We start from the raw sequence: 8,439 nt of genomic DNA on the forward strand, positions 1-8,439 counted from the left end.
ACCTTGGCCTGTGGCTAAACATGCTGGGGCAATCTGGGTGTGAGCAAGGCTATGTGCCTGGCTGCAGGTGGGGTGCCCCATGGCCTCTGTGACACCTTGACACCTGGGGCAGTGCAGGTGACCCGACCCTTCTCTTCTACCCCCAGTTCAGACAGCTGTGCCACCTGGCTGTGGTCTATCCACTGTCCCTGATGGGAATATCCTTTGCTGCCACTTGTGCCCAGGGTGCCTGGCTCTGCATGGCACAGGCATCACTGACCCCCTCTGTGCCGCTGCCTCAAGCACTGAACTGGGCAGGTTTGCCCCAGTGGGGCTGTATTTCCCACAGGGGAGGTGAACCCTGTTCCCACAGCCAGTCACGTGCCTGGGCTGCCCATGCCCCCAACTGTGTGCTGGCCCTGCGCCTGTTTGTCACCATACTCTGGTGCCAGGGACTGGGATCTAGTGCAGAGGTGTTTATGTGCCCTCCCAAAAGGTGGGTGGGGGAGAAGGTGGTCCTCCCTCACCCTGTCGCATTGCTGCCCCAGCCTGCATTGGCGCTAGCTGAATTCTGTTTCATATGGAGCCCAGTGCCTCCAAGGACTAGGGGTTGGGGCCAGAGACACCCCACTGGTGTTGGGGACTGTCCTGTGTTTCACCCTGGGATGAGTAGTGTGGGCATGTCTCTGCACTGCACTTGGGCTCTTCCCATATGTCTTGAGGTGGGGAGGAGCCATGTGATGCCATGTGCTTGTGGGCACTGGGCATGGCACACCAGGAGTTCCCACATGTGTGGAGGTGTTCATAGTTTATTATCAGGGAGATGTGGGGGGGCCAGTGTGGCCCTGGGGTATCCCTGGTGTGGTGTGTCCCATACTCTCAGCTCCTGCAGGAGAGGAGGAGGTGAGTGAGACTGGACAAGGGCAGGCAGCCCTGGACAGGCAGCTCCCTGCCATTGTCTGGAGCCAATGGGGTTGGTGCAGTGGGGTGAGGAGGAGAACTCACCTGTGCCTGTAGCACCAGATGGCCCCAGCAAGGGCTGCAGCCATGGTCAGCAGCACTGCGATGGTGAATCCAACACTGAGAGCTACGTTGGGGCTGTCTGGAGGAAAGAGGAGAGTTGCAGGCACACAGGAGGACATGGCTGGACCTGTTGCTGGAGCATAAACCACCATCCTCCAGGCACCTGCATGGGGCCAGGGGCCTCTGCTTCCAGCCTGCATCCCATCCTCATGACTGGCACCTTACCCCATGGGATGAGGAGGCTGTGGGTGCCCAGGCTGCGGTGGCGCACGCGGCAGGCGTAGCTGTGCCCATCACGGGGGACCACGGCCAGGACGCCGCGGAGGTGGGAGTCAGCGTGGGGCAGGATGGCGCTGGTGTTGAGCAACGGGCCTGGTGGCACCTCCTGGCCATCCCGCAGCCAGACCACACTGATGGGCCGTGGGTAAAAGCCGGTGACATGGCAAACCAGCAGGATCTGGGCTGGGCTGGGCATGCGGGCAAAGACTGTGGCCACAGGAAGCTCTGGGGGGTGAAATCAAATGGGTGAGGGGAACTCAAGTGGGTCACTGATTGGCCCCAGTATGTGGGAGGCTTTGGGGTGGCCATGCCAGGGTTGGGCTGTTCTCACCTTGTCTCTCCAGATCTGCCCTCCCATTCTCAATGAATTTCTTCATGTGGTCAACACAGGTGACATTGAGAAGGTACTGCAGTGTCGCAGAGAAGCCAGTGAAGGTGTTGAACTGCCTCTCAACTTGCACTGCCAGCTCACTCTTCTGTCTCCTCTCCCAATGGCTGTTGTCCACATTGAAGCTGAGGAAGTTGTGGGCGTTGTAGGCAAGATGGTAGAATTTGATATAGGAGCCATTGGGATACAAGTCACAGCCAGTTGCACACTGGAACACAAAGGGGTCTGGGGGGGGGGGATGATGTGCAGTGTGAATGCAGCTTGAGCTGGAGCCTGAAATTGCAGCCTGGCATCCACTTCTTTGGGTACAGCCCTTTCGCCTTCCCTCTACACCCCAAGTCATTCTCCTCAGGGAGAAAACTCAAAAGGCTAAAGCTTAATTAGAGTTGAAACTGGCCAATGTTGTGTCAGACAAGAAAGGCCTTTATAGGTATGTTAATAGCAAGAGGAGGTCTAAAGAAAACGTTGGACCGATACTTTTTGAACATGATCACCTGACTAATAAGGATGAAGAAAAACTGGAGGCATTCAATGCTTTTTTTGCCTCAGTCTTTAATCATACTGATTGACCTTGGGCTGCCCAGTGCTCTGAGGCAGAGGACCACAGCTGTGGGAATGGTAACTTTCCATTTGTGGACACTGAAATTGTCAGGGACCAGCTGTTATCAGCTGTTCACAAGTCCATGAGGCCTGGTGGGATTCATCCCAGAATACTGAAGGCACTGTTATAGTAAGACACCTCTTGATTGGAGTCTTGGGATGTCCCTGCTGAATGGAAACTAGCCAACATTATTCCCATTTACAAGAAGGGTGTGAGGGAAGACCCAGGAAACTACAGACCTATGAGTCTAACCTCAGTACCTGGAAAAATTATGAAGATCATACTGGGTGCTATTGTAAGTTATGTAAAGGGCAGTGCAATCATCAGGCACAGTGAACATGTGTTCACAAAGGGAAAGTCGTGTAACTAATTTGATACCATTCTATGATAAGGTCACCTGCCTAGTGGGTGAGAAGAAAGCAGTGGATGTAGTTTTTCTTTTACTAAGGTTTTTGATACTGTCCCTCACAACATCCTTCTGGACAAGTTGCCCAACTGTGGGATGAGTGGGTTCATGGGGTGCTGGGTGAAGAACTGTCTGAAAGGCAGAGCTGAAAGCATTGTAGTCACTAGTGGTGTTCCTCAGGGCTCAATCCGAGGGCCAGTCCTGCTCAATATTTTGATCGATGATCTGGATGCCAGATTTAAATGCACCATTAGCAAGTTCGGTTATGATACCAAACTGGGAGGTTCTGTTGACTCTCATGAGGGCTGAGAGGCCTTGCAGTAGGATCTGGATAGATTGGAGCATTGAGCATTCATCATTGGCAGGAAATTTAAAAATAACAAAAAGCACCTGGGATGGGGTAACACCAAACACAAGTATCAACTGGGAGAGGAGTGGCTAGAGAGCAGCACTGTAGAAAGATATCTGGGGGTGCTGGTTGGAAGCAGGCTCAATAGGAGCCAGCAGTGTGCTCTGGCAGCCAACAGGGCAAACCACAGCTGGGGGGACATCAAACCCAGTATGGTCAGCCAGGCAGGAGAGGGGATTGTCCCACTGCATTCAGTGCTGGCGTGGCCTCACCTGGAGTACTGTGCGTGGTTCTGGGCCCCACCATTTAAGAAGGATGTGAAGGTCCTCAGTGCATCCAGAGGACAGCAAGAAAGGGGAGATGGGGCTGGAAGGCATGTCCTCTGGGGACTGGCTGAGGACACTGGGCTTGGCTTGTTTGGAGAAAAGGAGGATGAGGGGATTCCTTATTGCTCTCTGCAGCTTCCTGAGGAGGGAGGGCATCTGGATAGGGAAACACGGATCTCCCAGGGATATGATGTCTGGGAATGGTTCAAAGCTGCATCAGGGGAGATTCAGATTTAGCTTTAGGAACCTTTGCAGTGGTGGTCGATGTCCCAAGCCTGTCAGTGTTTAAGAGGCATTTGGACAATGACCTTAATATAATGTTTTAACTTTTGGTCAGCCCTGAATTGGTCAAGCAGCTGGACCAGATGATGATTGTATGTCCCTCCCAACTAGTCTAGTCTAGTCTAGTCCCTTCCTGTTCCTCTATGTCACTGCTCTGCTTTATACCAGGTAGAAACTCTGTGGGTAAGAAACCTGTCATGAGCCCTGTAGCTCATCATTCCTGAGCTGCCCCTGCCCACAGCAGGGTTAGGAGACATGGCAAAGTGGGAAGCACTGCTTTGGGGGAGTGACAGTACATGGAGTGCAGGCAAGTAGGATACATGGAGTGCAGGCAAGTAGGATAGTGGCACTCTGCCTGTTGCCCTGCCCTTGGGTCACCAGTGCTGCACCAATGTGTGGGGCCAGGTGCTTCCTCTGTGTGTCCTGTCCCACACAGATGAGTGGAGAGGCCCCTTTGACCTTCTGCTTTACTTTCTCAACTTCTCTGGTAGGATTTTTAGGGGCTGGTGTGAGGGTGTAAGTGGACCTAAATGCAGACAAGGTTTGTGCTGGACACCAGGATGGCCTCTTGTGACCTATGTGTGGGACAGGGTAGTTTGGGATCTTTCTGGTGTAGGATGAGGCCCATTTCCTGCCCTCCTGCTAACCCTGGTTTGAGAAAGCTCTTTGTCATTGGTTCTGAGCTCCTCACAGCTCCCTGCCTTGAGTGAGAAGTGCTGATCACCTGGTACTCACAGGGTGTCTGGTACAGCCTGGCATCATCAGACACGGACAGGATGAAGTTGTGTACGTAGACCCTGAAGAGGTTTTGCAGATTTTCCCACTCCGCTGCAGGCAGGGATGGGTAGACCCATGGTTGGAGGTAGAGGATGTTCCAGGTGTGTTTCTGCAGAGTAGCAAAGACGATGTCCTCCAGGGTGGCCCAGCCTGAAATGTCCACAAAGTTGGTGTTGTAGAAGATGAAGGTTTGGAAAAGGTGGAGTTTCCAAGAGCCTGTGGGAAGAGTGAAGAGAGGAAGAGGCATTGGGGTATATGAGGATGAAAGAGGTCAGGGGACTGCTAGCTCCAGTGATGGTGGGTGGCCTGGGGAGGAAAGGTGGCTTGCAGTGTCTCCAAGGTCAGGCAGAGTGAAATGGGGCAGACAGGCAGGGTGGGTATCATGCAGTTTGGAGGTGCGTTCCCTGGCCTCACTGAGCCTCTCCCTCCTTCTCTAATTTCATTTATTTAGCGATCCACCACCCCAACGTGACCCTTCTAGGAGCTGTCACTTAGCCATGTGGAAGGGATGGAAGGGGGAGACAGCAGTACTGGTTTGGGGCAATGCTTCCCCTGGCAAGGTGTACTCATGCCAGGACCTGGATCCACTGGAGACCTACGCACAGTGCAGGGGCTGGTGGGGCTGGGAAGGAAAAGATTTAGGGGCTCCTGGGAAGTGCTTGAAACCGAACCCTAATGAGGCAGAAGACTGCATTTGATGCTGCAGCGCCGAGTGAGGCTCCAGGAATGTGCAGGGCAGAGTGAAGCCTGTTTTAGAGCAGTGGGTCCCCCCCTGGCCAGGGCATGGAGAGCGCCTGCCCCTGGAATAGGAAACACAGGTTGTGGATGCAGGTGAAATCTCACTGTAACTGTAGGAAGAACCTTCGAGTGTTATTTCACAAGGGGAGAATGCAGAGGATCCAGGAACCCTTTGACTGCAAGAGAAATGATCCTGCAGGCAGAGGGTGGTCCCCAGCTGCTGCTGAAGGAGCTGGAGCATAAATGCAGGGCTGTTATGCTGGGAGGGGCTAAGAACCCCTGCTGCCTGCAGGCTCACTGCAGGAGGAACGCATCTTTGGGGGCACCCAAGCACCCCATGCCTTGCTGAGGGACTCCTTGCCCCTTGACTGATCAGGCATTAGAACCGTAGCGCCAGTAGTGCTGGGCTGGGCAGGATGGTATGAGGCAGGGAACCCCTAGCAGGTGGGCAGGGATGGGGCACCTTTGGGTGCTGTGGGGTAAGGAGTGGCCCCTTGGTGATGGGGATAGTGGCCTGTCTGTACCCACCCCCTACCACCTCTGTGGGGTCCCGTAGTGCAGGGATGGGAGCAGGTGGGGGTGAGCCAGGGCTCCTACTTACCCTCTGGATCTGCCCGTGTCCTAGTGAGGAGGAGGAGGAGAAGGAAGAGGAGGTGGAGGCGAGGGGGTAGCATGAGGCCAGCAGCAGATGTGCAAGCACAATGTAGCAGAAGGAGGAAGGGGTCACAGGAGCCGTGACTGCACACTTCTCCCCAGGGCTGCTCTGCCTGGGCAACTCTGGTGGTACCAGTGTCATGGGACAGCCCTGGTAGCCAATGAGGCTGGTGCTGCGGTTTTGGGGAGGGCCTGGCCAGGTGTGTTCCCCAGGGGGAAGTGGTGTGGCTGGCGGAGGGCTGGGCTGCAAGTACCAGGGAAATTTGGGTGGGTCCAGTCATCCCTTCTGGTTGCAGCAACACCCTGTGTGCTGGGTTTGGTGGTAGGGTTTGTTGGAGGGGGAAGGGCCACAAGAATGGTTGCTGTGAGAAGCTGTTAGAAGCTTCCCCAGCTCCAAGCCTCTGTCACACGCTGAGCCCATTGGCGTCTCTGTGATTAACATATTTAAAAGGAGAAAACAAAACCTGCAGTGGAGTGAGGAATGGGATGTGAGACCACAAGGCACACCCCAAAAGTCAGTGAAGAAAGGCCGGGAGGTGCCTGGAGCAGAGGTTCTCCTGCAGCCCATGGTGAGAGGGCAGGCTGTCCCCCTGCAGCAATGGAGGGGGAGAGGGGAGCAGCCCATGGTCTATGGGGTGCCCCACGCTGAAGCAGACAGTTGCACCCAAAGAAGCCCGTGACTCCGTGGGAAGCCCGTGCTGGAGCAGGGTGCTCCTGAAGGACCGCATGCCCGCAGAAGGGACCTGTGCAGGAGCAGACAGTGAAGCAAACTGCAGCCACCACAAGGCACACCCCAAAAGTCAGTGAAGAAAGGCCGGGAGGTGCCTGGAGCAGAGGTTCTCCGGCAGCCCATGGTGAGAGGGCAGGCTGTCCCCCTGCAGCAATGGAGGGGGAGAGGGGAGCAGCCCATGGTCTATGGGGTGCCCCACGCTGAAGCAGACAGTTGCACCCAAAGAAGCCCGTGACTCCGTGGGAAGCCCGTGCTGGAGCAGGGTGCTCCTGAAGGACCGCATGCCCGCAGAAGGGACCTGTGCAGGAGCAGACAGTGAAGAAAACTGCAGCCTGTGGCAAGGATTCATGCCAGGGAGGTTTGTGGAGGACTGTCTCCCATGGGAGGGACCCCACGCTGGAGCAGGGGCAGAGTGTGAGGAGTCCTCCCCTGAGGAGGAAGGAGATGCAGAGGCAACATGTGATGAACCCCCATTCCCCATTACGCTGTGCCGCTTGGGAGGAGGAGGTAGAGAAGTCAAGAGTGAAGTTGAGCCTTGGAAGAAGGGAGAGGTGGGAGAAGGTGTTTTTAGATTTGTTCTTATTTCTCATTGTCCTAGTCTGATTTTGGTTGGCAATAAATGAATTTCCCCAAGCTGAGTCTGTTTTGCCTGTGATGGTAATTGCTGAGTGATCTCTGTCCTTGTCTCGATCCACGAGCCTTTTGTCATATTTTCTCCCCCTTGTCCAGCTGAGGAAGGGGAGTGATAAGAGTGACTTAGTGGGCACCTGGTATCTGGCCAAAGTCAACCCACCATACCACCCTTCTTAGGGTCATGTCTCTCAGAGTCCCCCAGAGACTCAGTGTGGCTATTTCATGGCTGTCAGGCATACTGGGAGTGTGACTGTCCCCCATCTCTCTAGCTTTTGCATGGGCAGGATTCAGGAGAAGAGTCCTGACCCAAACCCATCCTGGATGGAGGGTGAGATCAGCACTGGAGCTGGAGCAGCTTTGCACCTGCTTGAAACTCTTCCCTGCATCATGGGATTGGAGATGTCATTGGGGTCCTCCCTTCCCCTTCTCTCCCCAGCAAAACAGTTTGGATCCCTTCATTGCTCCCTGGTTTATGGCCTGCTTCATCCCCCATCCCACTCAGCAGACCCATGTCACTCCCCTTCTGATAGGGACAGATACTAGCCATATAGATGTCAAGATATGGGAGAGATTGGCAGAGGAATTGCTTCTGACATCCCAAGGGAGATCAGCCAGTGTCCAAAAAAAGGGAGCTTTCCTTGCTGCAATGTGGAGTCTCTGCGGCGTGGTGGGGGGTTTCCTGGCTGAGAGAATGAGAGCCATAGGAGACATGGAAGTTTGTAGCTCTTTAATGTAGTGGTTTTCCACAGCAAACACCTGTCAGTGCTGATGGCTCAGGGATGGGACATGGAGGTGAGATGGAGCTTGTTGCTGGTCAGACAGCCAGGCTTCAAATGATGAATTCCCGGGTCTCCCATGTGGCCTCATCACCTTTCCTGCAAGGGGAGGACCTTGAGCCATACTTGGGAGTTCATCCATGCAGAGCTGTTTCTGCTGCAATCCCTGGCCCAACCCATCTGCCCATAAACCTGAGAACAGATGGTGAGAAGGAGACCTCACCTGCCCTTCCACCACCAAACTCCTCCAGCAGAGGCTGTGGCTACAAGAAGCAGCACTGCGATGGCAATGCCAACAGTTAGAGCGGCACTGCAGTTTTCTGGAACAGGGATAGAAAAGGGCAGCCATGAGTGTGGCAGCACCAGGTATTAGCTGCCCCCACAGGGCCAATGGCTGCTATGCGCACGCTGCACCCAACCCCATGGGTAGCACCTACCCCATGGGATGAGGAGGCTGTGGGTGCCCAGGCTGCGGGGGCGCCACAGGCAGGGGGCAGC

At 54.9% G+C, this 8,439-nt stretch overlaps 2 protein-coding genes across 2 annotated transcripts in view; both read right to left on the reverse strand.

Moving 5' to 3' along the window:
* Positions 1-984: 984 nt before the first annotated feature.
* LOC104512611 (antigen-presenting glycoprotein CD1d-like) lies at positions 985-5,822 on the reverse strand (the record flags this gene model as incomplete). The annotated part of the gene is made up of 5 exons (XM_010155663.1): positions 5,750-5,822; positions 4,369-4,626; positions 1,613-1,894; positions 1,228-1,506; positions 985-1,081 (listed from the first exon to the last, which is right to left on the reverse strand). Coding segments are annotated over exons 1-5 (989 nt in total), but the record flags the coding sequence as incomplete, so codon positions are not given.
* Positions 5,823-7,994: 2,172 nt separating this feature from the next.
* Positions 7,995-8,439, reverse strand: part of LOC104512612 (antigen-presenting glycoprotein CD1d-like) — a 4,505-nt gene continuing 4,060 nt past the window's right edge. The window contains exons 5-6 of the mRNA XM_010155664.1: positions 8,165-8,261; positions 7,995-8,040 (exon numbers count right to left, since the gene is read on the reverse strand). Of these exons, the coding sequence (XP_010153966.1) occupies positions 7,995-8,040; positions 8,165-8,261 (143 nt within the window). The remainder of the gene's footprint in view (positions 8,041-8,164; positions 8,262-8,439) is intronic.

This window comes from Eurypyga helias, unplaced genomic scaffold, assembly GCF_000690775.1.
Source record: "Eurypyga helias isolate BGI_N326 unplaced genomic scaffold, ASM69077v1 scaffold10037, whole genome shotgun sequence".
Classification (NCBI taxonomy): domain Eukaryota; kingdom Metazoa; phylum Chordata; class Aves; order Eurypygiformes; family Eurypygidae; genus Eurypyga; species Eurypyga helias.